General features: G+C 36.1%; 2 protein-coding genes across 3 annotated transcripts in view; one reads left to right on the plus strand and one right to left on the minus strand.

The window, feature by feature from the left end:
• Nucleotides 1-1,232: 1,232 nt before the first annotated feature.
• Nucleotides 1,233-20,028, plus strand: LOC137002186 (ubiquitin-conjugating enzyme E2 E1). Its single transcript, XM_067361694.1, has 6 exons — nt 1,233-1,290; nt 1,935-2,098; nt 3,763-3,813; nt 14,403-14,535; nt 16,946-17,093; nt 19,542-20,028. The coding sequence occupies exons 2-6, from the start codon at nt 1,941-1,943 to the stop codon at nt 19,637-19,639; spliced, it is 588 nt and encodes a 195-aa protein (XP_067217795.1). The 5' UTR covers nt 1,233-1,290; nt 1,935-1,940; the 3' UTR covers nt 19,640-20,028.
• Nucleotides 20,029-20,204: 176 nt separating this feature from the next.
• nkiras1 (NFKB inhibitor interacting Ras-like 1) overlaps nt 20,205-21,386 on the minus strand; it is a 7,520-nt gene continuing 6,338 nt past the window's right edge. For both annotated transcript variants that reach the window (XM_067361693.1, XM_067361692.1), the window contains one exon: nt 20,205-21,386. This exon is cut by the window's right edge and continues 1,816 nt beyond it. The gene's annotated coding sequence lies outside the window, so the exon portion shown is untranslated.

Raw genomic sequence — 21,386 nt, forward strand, 5'->3', positions numbered from 1 at the left:
CGGGGTTGCCTGGAAAAAGGAAGGAACTTGACCTCACATTTTACTTGACCAGTATTGCATCACAAGCATGACCCTCAGATCTTCTTATAACACCAGAGAGGAACATTTTTCATGCAAGCATAAGATACAAGGCTCTAAATAGATGGGAAATGGGTTGCAGGTCCGTTCTGATGGTCGTGAACCACGGCAAAAGCAAATAATAAAACAACCATATAATCATAAAATAAACAGGCTCATCACTTATATTTTTTGTTGATGTAACAGGCCATCTGTCTGGTGAAACTATGGAAAATAGCTTTACTCCTTCACTGGCAGCCATGATAAATTCGTTTTGTTCAGCCACAATGTGTTTTTGGTGGCCAATAGCATGAAATCATCCATATTCAAGAGATAGTTAGAAACCAAAGTTGTCCATTATTCTGTTCAGCCTCTGTCATATTAATACATTTACAAATTGTTGGGCTTATATGCCATTATTGGTAATACTGTATGAATAGCGGATATTTTTGTTTACTGTTAAACAACAGTAATGATAAACAAGTGTGGTACTGTGTTGAACAATCACTTGATGTAAATATAAAATATGGATCCTAAAGCAGAAACAGCTAAGAATCTCTGATTTGACCTGTTTTGGAAAAATTACCGAAATTGCATAAGGATAAGGATAAAGGATCTGGATCATGCCAAAGCTCTACACAAATGTCTCCAAGTTTCCATGCTTGTGTGCAACTTATACTGTATGTGTTCACGTGACTGTGTTTATGCAAATCACAGAAACACTTACATCATATATATAATCAACTTTTTAAAAAACTAGAAAGGCAAACAGCAAGGCAAAAAAGTCTTGTTTTAAGATAAAAGCTTCCTTAGGTCGTTAATGAATATGTTGAAATGTATGTATATAAAATACTTTGTACAAGTATTTCACAGTCTTGAAATGATTCATGTTATTAATATGTATAATATTACGTGTCTCTCTCTCTCTCTCTTATATATATATATATGTGTGTGTGTGTGTGTGTGTGTGTATAAATTTATACGTAACAATAATTGAAACATTAATAAAATATACTAACAAATAACAAAAATAGGTTTGAGTGGAATGTGCATAAATTATATGAAAAGACTGTGTTAATTGGTAATATATGAATGAATTACGTGTTTGAGAGTCGTTTGTTAACGCTCTCTCTCTCTCTCTCTCTCTCTCTCGTGTGTGTGTCTGCCTGCTGCAGCAGCACTTCCGCTCTGAGAGACACGCGCGTCCACGGACACACACCGACACAAAGAGAGGTATACAACTCTTCAAACCTTACAATATACTTCATATTTGATTATATTTACATCGGTGGTGCGTTAGGATGCCTTTAATGTCGGCTGTATTGTAAGGGTCAGAAACAGTTATCCATCGATGTTATATGAAGATTGAGCTCGGACAACTACGATCCTATAGTTATGACGACACATTTACTGTGTTTTACCATATCTATTCACCGGATTTGTGTAACGAAGTAAAGTTGGAGTTTGGTGAACTCGACATCGATGCGTGTTTGTGCTTGACTTCCTTCGGTTTAATCTCTTGTCATTGATCGCGTTGTGTACTGATTCTGTTCGATCAGATTCAGCGTTATATTTGAGTGGATCAAACACAAACACGAGCGACGGATTAACGTCCGACCGTTTAGAGGCTGTTTTACGTTTTTTTTATAAGATGAACCGAGGTGTAATCACACGCAGGATCGCGCCGTGTTGTTGATCTGGAGTTAAAGGTCAAACCCGCGTCGAAACACTTGATACATGGTTACATTCATACATTGTTACACCCCATTGCATCGTTACAGCGAAACAAAATCTTTGCGTAGATACGCTGTTATATCACTGTCATACAGTGTTTTACATTTTTCTCATTGAAGTGTATGTTTGTTTCTCTCTCATAGATCGGGATGTCGGATGAGGACTCGCGAGCCAGCTCTAGTTCATCCTCCTCTTCTTCATCCTCCTCCACCCATCAGCAGCAGGAGAAAGACACACCTGGGAAAAAGAGAGACAACAAAGCCAACATGAGCAAGACCTCCAAACTCCTCTCCACCAGCGCCAAGAGGTGAGACACCATGAGCGCAGGACAGATTGGGCCGTGTTTTGTACAAGTATACCGGATTCAGATAGTGTTCTGTGGCACGAGCACCGTGTCAAATGATTTAGATTGAATTTAAGTGAGCCTTAAAGATAAGCAAATATTTAATGACTATTATTTTAAAATATAAATTAAAACATTAAGTTGGGGAAAAAAAGTGTTGGAGGGTTGAAGGGGGTGTTGTCCTTTTTTTGGATAATGGCCCTATTTAAAGGAATTCAATAAAAAATACTGTGAAATGACTTGAATATAGTGTAAAATAATTTCAAAATATACATCTTAATCATATCAACACTTAATCATGTCTCTGGTAATGTATCTTGTCTTGTCACATTGTTATGAACTACATAACTTACTTAAAACAGGGCTATCCAATCCTGCTCCTGGATGGCCACTGTCCTACAGAGTTCAGCTTAAACCTCAATTAAACACACTTCAAAGCACAAAGACACCCCCTCCCCCAGCTTTCACATTGTGTAATTTTTTTTAAAAGAAATTCGAAAAATAAAAACCGCTTTGTAGCTCTTTAATGTGTCGTGACAGATTTCTGTAGCGCCTCAGCTTAAGTGGCTCGTGAACCGATCATCTCTTCCTACTAGTTAATTTATAGCATCAAATAAACATGAATGAACAACAGAAGAAATGTTGTTTCAAACGCGGAAAGACGTCAGTACACACACAAGTTCAAGTCCACCAAGGTTAATCTTCTAACTCCTGACTGCTTTGTAGGACAAAATGGCGGATTCGACATTATGATTGGTTAGATCGCTTGTCAATCAAACTTCCGGCAAAGGGTCAATTAACTAATCTAGGTCTTACTTGGCATACTAGAAACTTCCAGGCAGGTGTTAAGGCAAGTTATAGCTAAACTAGCAGAACAGTGGCCCTCCAGAACTGAGTTTTTACTCCATTGACTTAAAACTAATAATTTCCTATAAAGTCAATAATTTAAATTCAAAATGGTAAACTTAGACAAAAAAATGAGTACTTTGCATCACTGTATATTGCTGTCTTTCGTATAACATTCAAATGTTTAGCTTTTACCATTAAAACTAAAGCACCATGCTGGAACTCATGGTTGACTTCTGTTAACAGTAAAGCTGCTGTTTTTGATTGGTTGATAAAAGGATAAAATGACAGTCCAGTAACCACCATTGACAATAATAATATAAGGCCAAATCATCCCCCTCAATATTCCATATTCTTGATGCCTCTCTGCTGCACTCATTTATGCACCACTCAATGAGCAAGTTATTTTTTAGGATGCTTAAAATATGAAAGATATAATTTTGACATTGATTTATTATTGTCAGTGGTTGTTATGGCCCTGTCATCAGATGCCATTTTTATCATTTCATCAACCATGGAACGGCACACACAGGATTGTGGGATATCATAGGAAGCCAGTAATACAATTATGCTGTCTTCGAAAGGCGACCAGATGAAGGCATTTTAGTAGACAGGATTTGGAGGCTCCTTCACATCTTGTCAGGCAGTGTTTTTTTTGTTTTTTTTTGAGATTTCAGACAACAGCTTTCACTTTGATGGATCTTTACTCCAAAACTGATATGATCAAATAAACAATTATCATGCTCTTCTAGAATAAATTGGTGCTTCATATCTTCTTTCAGGATTCAGAAAGAGCTGGCTGACATCATGTTGGACCCCCCACCAAACTGCAGGTAAGGAAATGCTTTGGCTTTCTTTGATATTCTGTGGTTGCATTAGTGGATCATGCTTAAGAACCAGATGCAACAAACAGACTTCTTACAGCAATAGAGACATAAGCACATAAGCAAGGTTTTGTTGGCCAAAAAAGGTCTATTGTCTATTGTCAGTAGTGTAGCTTTGTATGAAGCACAGCTCACACAGAAGTCACTTTCAAACCAAACATCTTTTTGTTGAAGGCGGTGAATTTGCGTGGCCAACTTGAACACAAGAAAAATCTGCTTTTTCACCTTCAAGTGAGACTCGATTCCTATTGAAATGTCAGCAAGCAGTGGTAACGTGCCCGTCTTTGACTCTGGTCTTGGTTGTAGTTGTTGCAGTGTATCCTCGCTCTTTAATTTTATGTGGTTTGCATCTGTTGCATGTCAAAATACATTCATGCAACTGATTCATAAAGGGAAAAGTGTGGTTGATGCTGTAGCAGTGTCATGTTCTAGATAACCTGTAAACTTGTCTAAAATTTAAAATATAAAGAAACTTTTATATATTTGAGAGCAGTGGTGTATGTGAATGGAGCTCCAGTCTAACCATTGAGCATTATATGTTCACCAGAATAGCAGGATCTGATGTGTTTCTAGGATCTAATTGGTAAGAAATGCAAAAAATTATTTTTGTTATATTTATGCGACTTTTTCAGAAAGCACAGTATAACAGAGAGTATGGTATGATTATATTATCTTAGATTATCTTGTTGGCTCTGACAAATTGCTTTTGTTCCACTTGTAAGTCGCTTAGGAACCGCATCTGCTATGTAAATCTCTGTTGTATGGTGAAATGGTGTTGGCAATATTAAGAGCAATGGATCTCAAACTGGGGGCCCACAGATGCTGTTTAACTTGGATATCAGGACACAAGTGAAGTACAAAGCTTGGGGTGGGGGTGTAAATGTCACTGTCATTTTGTTGCACTTTTCCAAAACAGAAATTTCTGAAAGTAAGCCATCAGTTTCATCGCAATACCAACAGCCAAAACAGTTTCATAACAATGTTCCATTTTATGAATAGAATTTATCATAAATTATCATAATCAAACATCAGAGAAATAAGGCTACCAACCAACAGAATTTATGTTCCAGCATTGTATAATTTAATGTGCTTTTGCTTTCATTAAAATTGTAAGTTTGAGGCTGTTTTGTTTCATGAATTTAATTTTGGGGGGCCCAAAGCAATGGATCCTTCACAAAGGGGGCTGGAAAAGTTTGAGAACTGCTAGTTAAGAGGAAACGCAGGTGTTGTTATAACTTTGATGCTTTGGGTAGTGCAGGTGGATAAATATATATAATATAATATAATATAATATAATATAATATAATATAATATAATATAATATAATATAATATATAAAAAAAGTAATATAAAAAAAGTGTTCCCATATTTTCATTTAGATTTTTCAATACTACAATGCATTCCCAATCTGCATGCACAGTAAAGAGCTGCTTCATTGCTGTCAAATGATGGAACATCTTTTCGAGTTTTGTTTCCTACAGTGGACTGTAAATAAATATCCACCTCATCTAGCGCTCTTTTTCTTCTTGACCCTATAAAGCAGTGTTTCTCAACTCCTGTCCTTGGGACCCTCCTCCCAGAATGTTTCAGATGTCTCCCTATTCAACACACTAAGAAGCTGATGAGTGTTCTAATTGGTAAGACATCTAAAACATTCTGGTCGGTGGCTCTCTAGGACTGGAGTTGAGAAACACAGCTATAAATTTTACTGTTACTATTTCGGTGTGTGAAACTGCTGCAAATGATTCGGTGCGTGAGTAAACTTTCAGAATGAATCAAACTGAATTGCTAACAATTTCCGATCTTTTTGCAAACCCATTTGCCTGATTTGGTCAAAAGAGTGATTTATTTGTGAATCTAGCATTGATTGTTCTGATTTTAAACAGCTGATAGAGAAAACACAACATGATTGCGGAAATATTATTAAGGACAATGATAACTCAGTTCAGTATGATAATTTCCATTGTCAGACAAAGATTTATCTGTAAGGGCTGTGATACATAAAGCTGACGTTTGGATGTTGGTGAGTGTCTGTCGGGCTAGTTGTTGCAGTGTGTTCCACACATCAGCTGGAGTTCAGCTGATTCAGCATGTGCCATCGGTGAGAGAGATCACTTTGATTGGCTGTTCAGTTTAGTGAGCAATTCAGTGCACAAGAATAAAAGCAAAATTGATGAAAATGAGCAAAGAAGCTGTTCTAATTTTACGTTCTTACCTGATCATTACAATATGCAAATATTTCCATAACAAAGTGATCTGCCTAGAATTAAGTGATAAACATGATTGATATTCAAAATAGTAATTAAGCGCAACTTTTGTTTACGGTTTGTATATCTGCAGTCCTAGTTTCGGTTTCCCTCTTTGAAGGATGAATATAGACTATTGATACCTGCTGATAAAGACAGTTATGTCCTTGCATGCAAGTGCTAGTTTTCAGTCACCTGTACTCCTTTTGGTGTGTTCAATCGCCACTAGTTCTTTGACATCAGCTTGGTGTGTCACAGCCTTAATGCAGTTCATTGTCTTTTTCATGGGAGATAATGCTCCAGTGAAAACAGCCTAGTGATGGTTTAGTGTATTGAAGTCTCAGTAATAAGTATTTTATTTTTTTAATTTTTTTGCAAGTCCAGATAGGCTATAGTTTTACTTGACACGCACGCAATCTAAAAAAAAAAAAAAAAAAAAAGTATATTTAATGTTTACATGTATACCTCTGTCATAATGTCTCTTCCCCATCAGATAATTTCCCTGTTTCAGCTTCAGAAGTATCTAAGACAACAATAAACAACTAAATTTCATTGTTTCCATGGTTAGAAATATGCTCTATGGAAAACTTTTTGAGTCATAGATGAGATCTGATCATTTTTGGGGAGGATTGTTTTCCTGTTGTTTGAAATGTTTCCTTTTGTGGATGATCTGTATGAGAAGATGTATGATTATTATCAGTGTCATTCTGAGAAAGTCTCATGTTCTTGTCGATTAGTGAGATGTTTTGATGGATCTTTTGTTCAGAGCTTTGGCCTTGACCTCTGAACTCATTGGTCTAATAAAGTAGAAAAAAAGATTGTAGATGGGTGCAAATGCTATTTTATATATTAATGTCTCAAACTTCACAGCAGTGTTCCAGTATGAATTGTGTAAACTGTCTTTTGTGACTGCATCTGAAGGTAATTGTACCTGACTCAGAGCTGCACAGCTGACACACCTGATCTTTAAACGATTCATCATCTTTAGCATCTGTTTACACTTTAGCTCTTTTGTTCTCTCATGTGTCCATACTTATTAGCTGCTTTAACTTACTCGCTTTTTTAGGTATAAGAGTCGCATCTCTTCCCCTGCCTTTCCAGTTCCCCTGTGGCTTTCTTCTCTGTTATCTTGATTTTTAGCATGTTTGCTGAAGCCAAACACACACTACATTACTGAGGGTTGTTGCTCATACATCTTTGCAGAAAAGCGGTCCATATGATAGACAACTTACAGCTCTAGCTAATAATGACACTTGTCTAGTGAGTGCACTTGTGAGATGCGACAGATTTCAAATTGATTTGAAAATTGATGTTTGATATGGATATTTAGAAGGGGGAAAAAGCAAACCCGAGTTTGCTGTCTTGTAAAAGTGCACATGGCAGATGATGTAAAACACAAAGCTTACCTCATTCGATTATTTATTTATTTATTTATTTATTTTACATTTATATGCAAATGTTGCACACCTTCCATGTTAACTGGATCAACTTATAAAAACTAATTTATAGCTGTCTTTGTAAAGAGATGCTCAATTTATATGTAGCTTGGAGCCGCTGCTGTGACACTGTACAAACACTTCCAGTGTGAAAATTTGCGCATCCCTGCAGCTGCAGTGACGATGTAGTTATGTTCACGCACTGCTCACTCGTCGCTCAAGCTCGCAGTGTGAAATGGGCATTAGGTTTTTTTTTTTATGGCACAAACTGGCAGATATCAATTACAAACGAACGACACCATTTTGGAGTAATTCGGACGGCATGGGGTGGAGAGTGACGTCACTGCCCGAATTATATTTATTTCTAAGAAGGGCGAATAAATGCGTTGTTTATTTTAACAGCACAAACTGGTGCAAATTGAGCACAAACATACAATACCAGTTTTGTGTGATTTAGAATGAACTGGGGTGGTGAGTGATGTCACAGCTCCCGGAAGGAAAGGAAAATAGTAGAGTGTTTGTTTAAACGGCACAAATCGAGTACAAATGAACGGTGTCTATTTGAAGTGATTTTAATGACATGGGGTGGAGAGTGACACAACCAAAACAATTATGTTCAATATTTCAAACACCAAGCCAGCACAAACGTTCATTTTTGTGGCACAAACAAATGACAGTTTTGGGGATTTATTTTATTTATTTTTTTATGGGGTGCTGGCTTCACAGAGGTGAACAAACCACATGATTTGAGGTTTCATTCTTATCTGTAGTTGATCATATCACTAACCGTAGTATAAGCAATAGTAATAGTGTGCCTTAGCAGCCAGGAAGTGCTATATTCTTCCTCTGGTGGTTAATGTGTTTATTGCTGTATTGTTTTTTTGTTTGTTTTGCTCTGCTCTGCTCAGACATCAGACCTCTGGCCTTCTCACGTGAATGTGTGTAGTGTCTCAAGGCAAAAGTAGGCATAAACTCTCCAGTGGATCCTGTGACCTTTGGTATTGGCACACAAGTGTGTGTATGTGTGTGTGTTTATATGATGATGTCAGCTCGGAGATTGTTGTAGGACAAACAGAACCCGTTTGAGAGCTGCTGTGCTCAGGGGTTTGTGTCTGTTATGCCACACAAACTTTAAACCACTTTAAAGAGAGCAGCTGCATTACATCTGAAGACACTGAGGAATTCTAATAGCTCAGTATTACTTGTGAACCGATACCAAGGCCCTGAAGTTAAAAAGTTGTTTTCTGGTCTCACTACTACAGACTCGTGAAGAGAGAGATACTCTTTAAAATTACATAAAGTTAAGCTGCTCTTTGTTTAGTTGTCATGTAGTGGGACGTTTGGTGAAGAGGTGAACATTTTTTTTTCTTTGCATTGGTTTGCAGTTCAGTGTGAAATGATGCAAGAACATAATGGGCCTGTTTACACCTGGTCACTTCATACGTTTTCTCTGATCGGATAGCTATTCGATTGTGAAAAGACCAGGTGTAAATGCCTTCCTAAATGCATTATTAAATCCGATCGCTCAAACCACTTCAGGAGGTGGTCTGAGACATATTCCATTCCACTGAACAAGCCTAATGCATCTGGTTGTTGTAACCACATATGTAAATTTTACTCCTCCCAAAAATGCTAAAAAAATGTGTGAGAGCTTGTTATAGGCTAAATAACATGTTATAGCCAGATGTGACGGCGCTACTGCATCACGCATCACCGCAGCTGAGTATCTCTTCAGCAAGCTGACACGCAAACTGCCGCAAATGAAACTAAAAGTAGGCTAAGTTGCAGAGCCTCAACACACAATCATCTTCATTAAAAGTAATGCGACTAAATGATCTTACCAGTGCTGTTGCCACACTCTCTCCTATTGTGGTCTTTGATTTTGAAATTAGCTGACAATCTATAAAACGCAGCTCGTATTTGTTGCTTTCCGTGAACTCTATTAAATCTACATGTAGCATCGGATTTATTTTCCATTTTGCAGAGACAAATTCATGTGGCCAAGTGTAAATGGAATCGTTTGGATCAGGTATCCATCTGATAAGTAAACACGCATCAAGAAACCAGGTGTAAACAGGCCCAATGAAATAGCTTGTCACCATAATTTCTGTCAGTGCTGCTGTTATTATTGCTCAGATGAACTTGTGTGTTTGATACAATAGGACATGAGACTGTGTGGTTGGTCTGTTTCACATCATACAAGCAGTAGATTTCTGTCTTTGCACCTTTTTTTCAAACCATGCTGATAAATATTTTTATAGTGCATGTTAACACTATTGTTCAGTGTGTTATGTATTACAAACAAAAATAGGCTCAGTGCAAAACTCTGCTTGCACCTACACAGAACCATGCTGCTCACACAAACACTCTGAATGCTGTAATCTGTTAATATGGGAACCAAAATAAATTTGCACTGCATGCAGTCTAATACGAACTTGTGGTTTTCACAACAGGTAATTTAACATGAAGTAAAGTGAAATTCTGAGGATTTTATTCTTTGACTTATTCATGATACAGCACTAGCCTCGATCACCTTATTGCTTTTATAAAACAGTTACCACACAATACAAATATTAAAGCCAAAAATATGTATCAATGCAACTTTCATGAAGTAAACTTTCACTAAAGCATTCCTTCCACCGGAAAAAATAGTCCCTGACCATGAATAGCAACAGAAGTTACATTATTACGCCATTAGATGGTGGCAAAGACTGCCTTTATGAGTGTGTCAGTCAGTAGCGAATAGGGCTGGGTAAAAAATATTGATTTCTCGATTTTAATCGATTCTCATTTTTGTGAACCAATATAGATTCTTAAATCCCAAGAATCAATTACTCTAGTCTGTTTTCAGTTGATGAATGAACAGAACATGTAGCGCCTCCCATCCAATAAAAAACAATAGTCTTTGTGCTTTATTTTTGATATGAAGCAAAGTCTTGGATTTCAAATGATGTCCATCTTATGAGATTCACAAAATGCGCATGTGAACATCCTTTTCCGCTTTAATACCAGTTACAGCCCAAAATAAACATTTCAGCGTTTCAACCTCAGAAAGACGTCAATAAAACAGCTTGTAAACAATGTCACGTAACGTCACATTTACCTCAGAAAAACATATTCAGTGACCATAAACTCATTAGTCAGCTAGAAAAGTGAACTCTAGAAAGCTGTATTCTGATATAGCCATGCACCGTTACATATTCATTATAATGTTCTTCAATATATAATGCATGTTTGAATAAATCAGTTATGACAGCCATGATTTAAATGTTTATATTTCAAAAAAACAAATTGGAGTAGAAATATGATTATGTAATTCTAAACTTTATTATTTAAAAAAACAACAACAACAACATTAATTTAAGTGTTTACATATTTATCTGAGTGGAGTTCACAGACACCAGGATGGATTAACTCAATGGTTTTATTTATCAGATTTGGCTCCCTTGTTCTGGAAACCAAAGTGTTTCTGTTTAGATGCCGTATATACAGCGTATCTTTAGGCATATTTGTACCTAGTAAGTTTATTTTAACTTTCAATATTATAGTAAAGTAGTACCAACTGACCCCCATGTGTAGTTTACTGCATTAGTTGAGAGATATACTGATATACTACATCCAAAATAATCAAAATTGAATCGCAAGCATGCAAATGGAAATTGAATCGTGAAAATTGGGTCAATACCCAGCCCTAGTAGCGAAGACTTTTACATTGAAAAGACTGAATTGTTGTGAATACAGAACAAGACGCAACTGACAAATGCTTTGACTAGCGCTGTCAGTCATGGGAAAACCCCTTAACTGTTAAAAGGACCGGATAATACATCAGACATTTAAACAGATTTTTTATTAGGAACATAGGACAGACCTGAAGGAAAATGCTAAATCTGTAAACTCGCTCACTCTATCTCGCTCACTCTATCTCTTTCTCACAATACTCTTTTACAATCAGTACTAGCTGATAAGCTAGTACGCTACAATGAACAATATCAATTGAGAACATACAGTTTACATTGCTAAGAGTGGTTGCTAAGGGTGTTGTGTAGTGATACACAGAACCGCCGAGTGAAGCGGTCATAGCCGTGTTTTATCGTGAATAACCAATCATATTGAACAATCAGAATCGGGAAATAACCGTTTTATAATAAAATATACACAACCTTTTTGAGCAGTTTATATATAGACACTTTTTTTGAAGTCTCATATTCTCACCAAGGCTGTACAAACAATACTGTAGAGAAATATTATCACATGATCCTTCAGAAATCCTTCTAATATGCTGATTTGGTGCTTAAAACTTTCTTATTATTATCAATGTTGAAAACAGTTGTGCTGCTTAGTATTTTTGTGAAAACCGTGATACATTTTTTTCAGGATTGTTTGATGGATAGAAAGTTCAATGGAACTGCATTTATTTCAGATGGGGATCTTTTGTAACATAAATGGTTTTACATTCAGTTTTGATCAATTTAGTACATTCTTGCGATTTTTTTTTTTTTTTTTTTTTTTTTTTAATGAAATGACTTAACTTTTGAATTGTAGTGTATTTTAAATCATGTAGTGAAATGAGTCAAAAATGAGCCTGTATTGAGTCTGTATTGTGAACTGTCTCACTGACTGCATGCAGAAAAGAGCCTTGTTTTACTGAACTGAATGGCAGTAGCAGCAGTGTGATGAACCCCTGACACATCCAAACACTCTGTGTGTGCACAGACAGTGCCTCTTGTGTGCTGTTGTATTCAGCTGTTGAGATGGTTCTGTTGTGAAGCATAAATCCAAGTGGAAATGACACAGGGACGGTTTGATCCACTCATCTCATGGGAGTTATGGTCAGGCGTTGACACAGGAAAGGTTTGTGTGAATGTTTACTGCCAAGCACGGTCACCCAAAGGCAAGTTTTGTTGCTAAATAAACTTGAGCCTAAATTTGCCTTGCAGATTATTTTCAGGATAATTATTTAGGTCAGATTATTTACACTACTCTGAAAACACAGAGGGGCAGGTATGTTCAGCCAACTTTTATACATGCTGTAAATGAAGTTCCTGCTATAACGTTTCAGATCTGTAATTTAACCTTTAAAAATAGTCTTTCAGCTTGTCGTCTTGCACCTGTGTTAATATTCTTCTGTTGCTAAAAGTAAAATGGTCAGTGGAATTTCCTCTAGTTCTGTGCTTGATTGTCTTTAAGATATAAGCACATTCATGCAAACTTATGTAGCAGCTCTGATCTGAAACCACGCCACACATTATGGTGACCAAAATGACGCATTTTGCTCAATTTTGTATTCATGATTATTTAACATGATTAGGAATGGGCGATATGACCCAAATCTTCTGAGTAATTATTTTCACAGAATATTTGAAGTATATTTAGCTGGAAATAAGGTTACTATGATGAAATAAGACTCCTATTGATTAACAATGTCACAGACAGTAGCAGGTATATTGGGCTGCTGTCACTTTAAGACCTAATGCACGAATACAGTATACTGATACACATTTTTTTTTTCTTCCTTCTCTCTCCCCTGCACTTAAAGTATTATTCCACTTTTTTAATTAAAATTTTCCTGATAATTTACTCACACCCATATCATCCAATATGTTCATGTCTTTCTTTCTTCAGTCAAAAAGAAATTAAGGTTTTTGATGAAAACATTCCAGGATTATTCTCCTTATAGTGGACTTAAATGGTCTCCAGACAGTTGAAGGTCAAAATTACAGTTTCAGTACAGCTTTAAACAATTCTACTTACAGAAAAAAGGATACTGGCGTGGCGTTCGTTCCGTAAGTTGAATAGGGAAGGCGTAGAACATACAGCGTTAACGTTTTGAAGAATGCGGAAAGTGGAAGCACGTGCAAGGTCGTTAATGTGTTTATAAAGCATATACAGTTGTATTTTTTTTCTAAAATGACCGATTGTTTCACTAGATAAGACCCTTATTCCTCGTCTGGTATTGTTTAAAGCCCTTTGAAGCTATCTGGAGGCCATTGAAGTCCACTATAAGGAGAATAATCCTGGAATGTTTTCATCAAAAACCTTAATTTCTTTTCGACTGAAGAAAGAAAGACATAAACATCTTGGATGACATGGGGGTGAGTAAATTATCAGGAAAATTTTATTTAAAAGTGGACTAATCCTTTAATGGGTTAGTTCAGCCTACAATGAAAATTAAGTCATCATTTCAGACTTTAGAAAAAAGAAAAAAAAGTCCCACTCGCGGTCGTCCATATAATGGCAGTTAATAGTGACCAGCATCAGGCTTTTAAAAAAAGATGTAGAAGTATCACAGGATGTCTGATTCATCACATGTCAAAAAGCACAATACAGTACAGTTGTGAGAAATCAAGACTAAGAAAAACACAACCTTTTAGGGTGAACTATATCTTTAAGATTAACCGACAGTGTTTTTGTGAATTCTTGCCAAACATGACATTTGTATGTATTTGACCATTTAGGCACACTACCAAAGCTCAAAGCATGCACCTTATTTTTCACATAAGAGTGGGCACAGATATTTGTAAATTCAGTGAGTCTGGCTTCTGGAGTCCGCTTCCAGTTAGTTTTAGCTGTACAAAACAGATCGTTATGCTGGCTTGATCTTGCAAACTGGGATTTCTTCCCATATTATTTTAATGAATTGTCTTAATTATAAACACACTGGTTTGAGGCACAAATAGCTTTTCCGTTTTAAAACTGTTGTTGTTCTTGCACATTCACAGAAAATAGCTTACTTGGGGTTAAAAAGAAATTTATATGCACTATTCCGATGTATTTCTGGACAAAGCTGCTTAAAATTCTACAGATATAAAGCACTTTTGTGTTAATGTTCTAAATGAACCTCTGCTTCTGTTCTTAGTGCCGGCCCCAAAGGAGACAACATTTATGAGTGGAGGTCCACTATCCTGGGTCCTCCAGGTTCAGTGTATGAGGGAGGAGTGTTCTTCCTGGACATCGCTTTCACACCAGACTACCCCTTCAAACCACCCAAGGTCAGAGCCTTCTCCAGCTGCTTGTTGCTATCAATGTAATCAATATTAATAATGCACTTATATACATCTGACAACATAATGACTTTGTTCACAGAGTTAGTGTTTGGGATGGACAAACATATATTCTCTTATTATAAACTACAGTTCGAAGGTTTGGGGCCAGTAAGATTTTTTTTTTTTTTAAATAAATAAATTAATTAATCAATTTATTCAACAACAGTTTAATAAATTTATCAAGTTAGACTCTTACACTGTTGTGAAAAAATCAATTCAAATAAATGTTCTTTAGAACTTTCGATTCCTCAGAAAATCCTGAAAATAATTGATCAGTTTCCACAAATAATTTAGCAGCACAACTATTTTCAAGAGTGAATTGTCTTTTGAGCCTCACATAATCCTATTAGAATGATTTCTGAGGGATCACATGACAGTCAAGACTGCTGAAAATTCAGCTTTTCCATCACTGGAATAAATTGCATTTTTAAATGTTATAAAATAGAAAACTGTTTAAATTCTAATTATATTTCACAGTAGGTTTTCTGTATTTTTAATCAAATAAATACAGCCTTAGTGAGCATAAATTACTTTTTCCAAAATGTTTTTAAAAAAAAATCTTACTGACCCCAAACTTTTAAATGTTAGTGTATATCAGGGGCATTTGTACAGTTTGATTATTCGGCCTCTCAAAAATTTTACCAAAGTACTTCGAAATGTGTAGGGGGTTCTGGTGGCATCCCCCTCACCCCCACCCACATGTCTTTTAAGAATTGAATTGTTACTATAAGACAGATAGTTTTGACTGTAAATTCTGATTGAATGTGCTTTGTTGGAAGCTGTTGTCAAATGCAGATAAACTCACAACTGTCACTCCACAGTCTATATTCTTATATTGTCTTGCATTATTCTAAACTGTTTGACATTCCAGGACAGTCTCATTATGATATTGTCAACAAAACACTGGTTCCATTTTTCCCTGTATTCTTTCCTATATCTTGCCACACTATAGGAGGATTTCTATACTTCTGATTTCTGACTTTCTGACTGCATCATACTGCTGTTTTCTGACATTATTCATAACCTGAGAAAGGTGAAAGACACTTAAATTAGTGTTTGACAGCAAAGAATGTTTACATCTCATGCCATACATTGATGCGACAGACAACACAAGCTGACAGTTAACACACTCAACATAACCTTTTCATTACATAACAGTGCATGAACAGAACCATATTTAGCTGGTCAAACAGGACTTGACAGCCATATTCAACTAAAAAGAGCTGGCAAGAATTTTGTTTAAAAAAAATCTTGTAGTTACTTCCACTGAAGCTTTATAGTTTTCACCTGATTTCAATGTTTATGATATTGTGAAATAGATGATAGAGCTTCTGTCCATGACAGACAGGAAACTGGGGCCGTAAAGAGGAAGGAAGTGAGGGGGTGTGCAAACGTTTTTTTTTTATGATAAGAAAAGCCTCTGGTTTTGGACTAAATGAGCTATCAGTTTGTCAATAAAGTTTATAGTGACTAATTTAAAGGGGTTGGAAAAAAATACAATAGTTTATTGGTATTGTGTCCTTTTGCAGCCAATACAGCATCAGTTCGACTTGGGAATGACACATACAAGTCCTTCATAGTGTCCAGAGGGATTTTGAGCCATTCCTCTTCCAGAACAGTGGTCAGGTCACTGTGATGCTGATAGAGGATAATATTTTCTGACTTGCTCCTCTAAAATATCCCATATTGGCTCAAATATTTAGATCTGGTGACTCTGCAGGCCATGGGAGATGTTCTCTTTCATGTTCATCAAACCATTCTGTTACAAGTCTTGCTGTGTGTAATTGTTCTTCTTTATCATGCTGATACATAGCACCCCCTTTCAAGGTACCATTAGCTGCACATGGTCCCCCAGAATGGTTCAGTAGTCTGTAGCACAGTAGGGAATGCCATGGTATTGCAACCCAAACCATTACTGATCCACCCCTGTGCTTCACTCTGGGAGCGCAACGGTCTGGGTGTTAAGCCTCTTTAGGGATTTTCCACACCATAACTCCCACAGATGTGGGAAAGACATTGTCCAACCCCTGTACATTTCACTGCAAATACTATCTTAGTATCTATACATTAATGAATAGTTCTCCCAAAAATGAAAATAGTCTTCATTTACTCACCCTCATGTCATTCCACAACCATAAGATTTGCATTAAGAACACAAATTAAGATATTTTTTATCGCACCTGACAGATTCTGTACCTCACATTGAAAGTCATTTGACCCAAAACTGACACTAGAGAAAGTTAATAAAAACATAATAAAAGAAATCCAAATGAATCAAACAATTTAATTAGGATATTTGCAGAGTCACTTATTAAGTGGGTTTTTTAACTAATCTTGACCTGTTCTGATCTCTTAGGTGACGTTTCGCACGAGAATCTACCACTGCAACATCAACAGTCAGGGTGTGATCTGTCTGGACATCCTAAAGGACAACTGGAGCCCAGCGCTCACCATCTCCAAAGTGCTGCTGTCCATCTGCTCTCTACTCACAGACTGTAACCCTGGTAAGATACACACCCAGGTGACACACTTCTAAGAAGTGGTGGTTGGAAAGAGCTAAGTAGCACTTGTTAGCTGGTCATGGGCTGAAACTCCAGTGTTTATCAGTATGTTGGAGCTCCACCTGTTTGACCTAGACTACATCAGATGCAGTTTCAGGTGTGGGCATATATGCAGTTGCTTAATGCTCATGTATAAAACTGCGTACACGTTTTCAGTTCATCTCATGTCTGAGCTCTCTGCATTTCACCTTTACCTTATAAGTAAAAAGTAGAGATGCAAATCGGAACCAGATGATTTTTGCTCCAAACACACAGTTCGGCAACCGGTTTTTCATTTTATTTTGGCCCATCTCTATTCCAGACTTGAGCACATCCACACAAACTGCATTGCAATCATTTCTCAAAATTACAAAGTCTGTAAACAGGACGTGAACACAAGCCAGAGACAGAACACGCTGAAGATGGATGCAAAGAGCAGAACGGAGATGTGCCAACAGAGAAAATACTGTAGCAGACACAGCAAGCTCACTGTTCGTGATTAGGGATGACCCAAAACTGAAAATTCTGGATGCACTTGGCCAAAAACCAAAACTGAGAATGCTTTTTAAAAATCATTTCTTAGTTTAAATAAGATGTTTTTGTTTTTTTTTGTATAACTATATTAATATACTTTTTGATGAAATACAATGATTTTAATTAAAATAATTTTAATTTAAAAATAACACTTTAATTGAAAGTGACAAAGTTAGACACAAAACATATTAATATAAAATATCAATATATTATTTATTCAGTTTTATGCAATAGAATCAGATTTAACTTTTTTTATTTTGACTGATTATTAACCAAATAATGTATAATCCTACAAAGCTATTATTATCAGCGTGTGTGAGCAGTGTAGGGATGACCAGATCAGTGAAAAGCAGGTAGCATCATTTTACCAGTGTTGCCCAGAATGGCTATACACCATGTTACAGCACAGTAGAGCTATTGCAAACAGAAACAAGTATACTACTACATAGAAATTTCATGTTGGCACATTAAAGGGTTATTTCACCCAAAAATGAAAATTCTATCATTAATTACTCACCTTCATGTCGTTCCACACCCATAAAAACTTCGTTCATCTTTGGAATATAAATTAAGATATTTTTGATTAAATCCGACGGCTCAGTGAGGCCTCATAATAGCAAGTTAATTTAGAAAGGTACTAAAGACATATTTAAAACAGTTCATGTGACTACAGTGGTTCAACCTTAATGTTATGAATCGACAAGAATACTTTTTGTGCGTCAAAAAATACCCCCCCGACTTTATTCAACAATATCTAGTGATGGGCGATTTCAAAACACTGCTTCATGAATCTTCGAAGCTTTACTAATCTTTTGTTTCAAATCAGTGGTTCAGAGTGTGTATCAACGTGCCAAAGTCATGCCCCCCAGTGGTTAACTATTGAAATTTCGAAACACTTATGACATAACGAAGCCTTGTTTACTGCAAAAACACGCTCCGAACTTTGATACACGCTCCGAACCACTGATTCAAAACAAAAGATTTGTAAAGCTTCGAAGCTTTGTGAAGGTGTGTTTTGAAATCGCCCATCACCAGATACTGTCCATACTTAGTTTTTTTGAAGCACAAAAAGTATTCTCGTCACTTCATAACATTAAGGTTGAACCACTGTTTTAAATATAGTTTTAGTAGCTTTCTGGGCATCTGAAAGTGTAATTATCTTGCTGGCAATGGAGGCCTCACTGAGCCATCAGATTTTATCAAAAACATCTTAATTTGTGTTCTGAAGATGAACAAAGGTGTTACAGGTGTGGAACGACATGAGGGTGAGTAATTAATGACAGAATTCTCATTTTTGGGTGAACTAACCCTTTAAGCAGACTAAACAGCCAAACAAATCAGTTTGTTTGATGATAATAAATTAAAATAACATTATGTTTGCAAAATTAAGCAGCATAACAAGACTGTTTTTATACTGCTAAGATAACTGGAAGTGTTTGACGCCAAACGCCAAGCACATTCTAGTTAAAAATGGCTGCACCCTCTCGTTAAAAATAACGTGAATGAGCAACACTTATTAATGCCAAGGATACAGCGTGTGGGAAATACATTATACAAGTAAGGTAGGGCTCACATACCTCTCTTAAGGGGCGGACACCAAAGTACAAGTTTGGTGAAATAGTTTTACATTTCGGAAGTATTATATGTTGAATTATTATTATTTTTTTTTATTTTTTATTTATAAAGGCTACACAGAGAGAGACATTGTGGTGTCCATACAATTTCTGCGTGCTTAAAGTCTAGTGTGACCGCGACTTAATTTGACACACATCCAAATGTGTGCTCTTTGCACATGCTTACTTGTTTGACTCACTAGGATTTGAAACAAAGCTAATGATTGTTTTTAACCTGAAGAAACATGTGCTTGTTCTTCTACAGCTGATCCTCTGGTAGGAAGCATCGCCACCCAGTACACAACCAACAGACCAGAGCACGACAGGATAGCCAAACAGTGGACCAAACGCTACGCCACATAATTTCCTCCAACTGCAGAGCACTGCCTGTCAGACATCTGTGGGAAGGGGTGGGGGAGGAACTATTAGAGGAAATGGGGAGGGGGGGTGGGTATCCATAGGGTAGAGATACAGGGTGGATTTTATGATGGAATTTAAATTCCCATTTGAATTTTTTTGTCTTTCCCTGCATACTTTTTATTTTGTTGTGTTTGTTTCCCTTGGCTCAAGTAGCATCATGATTTGACAAAAATGGATCTTAATGTGTGTTTTCTTTGCCGCCTTGTTGTAAATTGATCTTTTTTGGAGCTTCATCATTCTTGTCAAATGAAGTCACAGCATGAGCCTATAGCAAGATTGTTCCATGTATGTATTTTCCCCACCAATATTAAAGTTGAAGTTGGTGTACACAATCGTTTAGTATTTTTCATGCCAACAACGATTCAGGTGGAAATGTTTATTTTATATTTCTGGTACGGAATGTCACAAAGCCTGCCAAGAGCATGTGTCACTCCAAAATCAAAGAAACATACATTTAAGACCTTTCTGCATTGTGAAATCTCATTCTCATTACATTTGTTGCGCTGATTTTAATTTTAATTTATGCTGATTCTAATGAGAATGAGATTTTCCTATACATTATGGTAATGAAAATTGGTTTTCTTCTGATTTTAGAACAAAATGTGACAAGACTCCTAATTGGTAATTTAGGACTGTGTTGAATATAGGACAATGAAAAGTGAAATGACATCTTCAAAACACACATTGTTCATTGATCTTATCTTACAGAAGACTCTTAAGAGTTTACAGGCTCTTTTGTTAAAGCAACATGACCTTGATGATGTTCAAATTAAAATGAAATTCAGTTAAAATGAACTGAAGTAGAAAAAAAAAAAGCAAAAACAGTATAGCCAGTCAATAAATATTTATTTTGTTGAATCAACACATTACATAGTGCATAAGACATACGTGTATTTATTTAAATATCTGTTAAATAAATTAGAATGTGCTAAGAGAAGAATTTCACAATGTTTGATTGATAACCGCTGGAATTTTCCACTGCTTTCTATAGCAACAAAGGCAGCTTCCTTAAAATGTTATTTTTGCTATTTAAAACGATAGCCTACACAACTTCATCTCACTAACTGCAGGATTATAAGATTCGTAGCTTTGGGATTGTAAAACTAAGATTATAGTTATATTTGTAAATAATACTGGAAGATTTCATATATGATTTTAATACAAAACGTGTTTATCAACTATCATTTTAAAGCACTTGATGGCAGTTCTTGGCTGAAATGAGGTTGAAGTTCACATCTGAAAGACATGGAAGAAGCAGTGAAACGGTCCATTTTCTTTATACGGTTGCCATTATACCATTTTGTATAAATGCAACTGGTGATTCTCATGTCCAGGTCAGATTCCATCCCAAAATAATTAAAAAAAAAAAAATTATTTTATAAAATGTATGGATTATATTTTGCACAAAGAACTGAAGCTTAATTAATTACAATGTAAAAAAACAGTAGTATTTGTTGTACTGCCAGATTCAACTGAAAAAAAAAAAAAAATCTGTATTTTTATTTTTTAAATAAATGAAGAGTTCATTTGCAAAAACCGATAAACGCCATTTTTTAAAAAAAAAATGAACTAAGTGTTGTGCATTATTCTCCATATATAGCACGTTCTGTACCCTAAATCCATTTTGTCAGAAGAGCCGGTTTTGCCCACTTTCAGGCATCGCAAGTTCACGTTTTACAGCAGAAGCCGA

This window comes from Chanodichthys erythropterus, chromosome 15 (genome assembly GCF_024489055.1).
Source record: "Chanodichthys erythropterus isolate Z2021 chromosome 15, ASM2448905v1, whole genome shotgun sequence".
NCBI classification, from domain to species: domain Eukaryota; kingdom Metazoa; phylum Chordata; class Actinopteri; order Cypriniformes; family Xenocyprididae; genus Chanodichthys; species Chanodichthys erythropterus.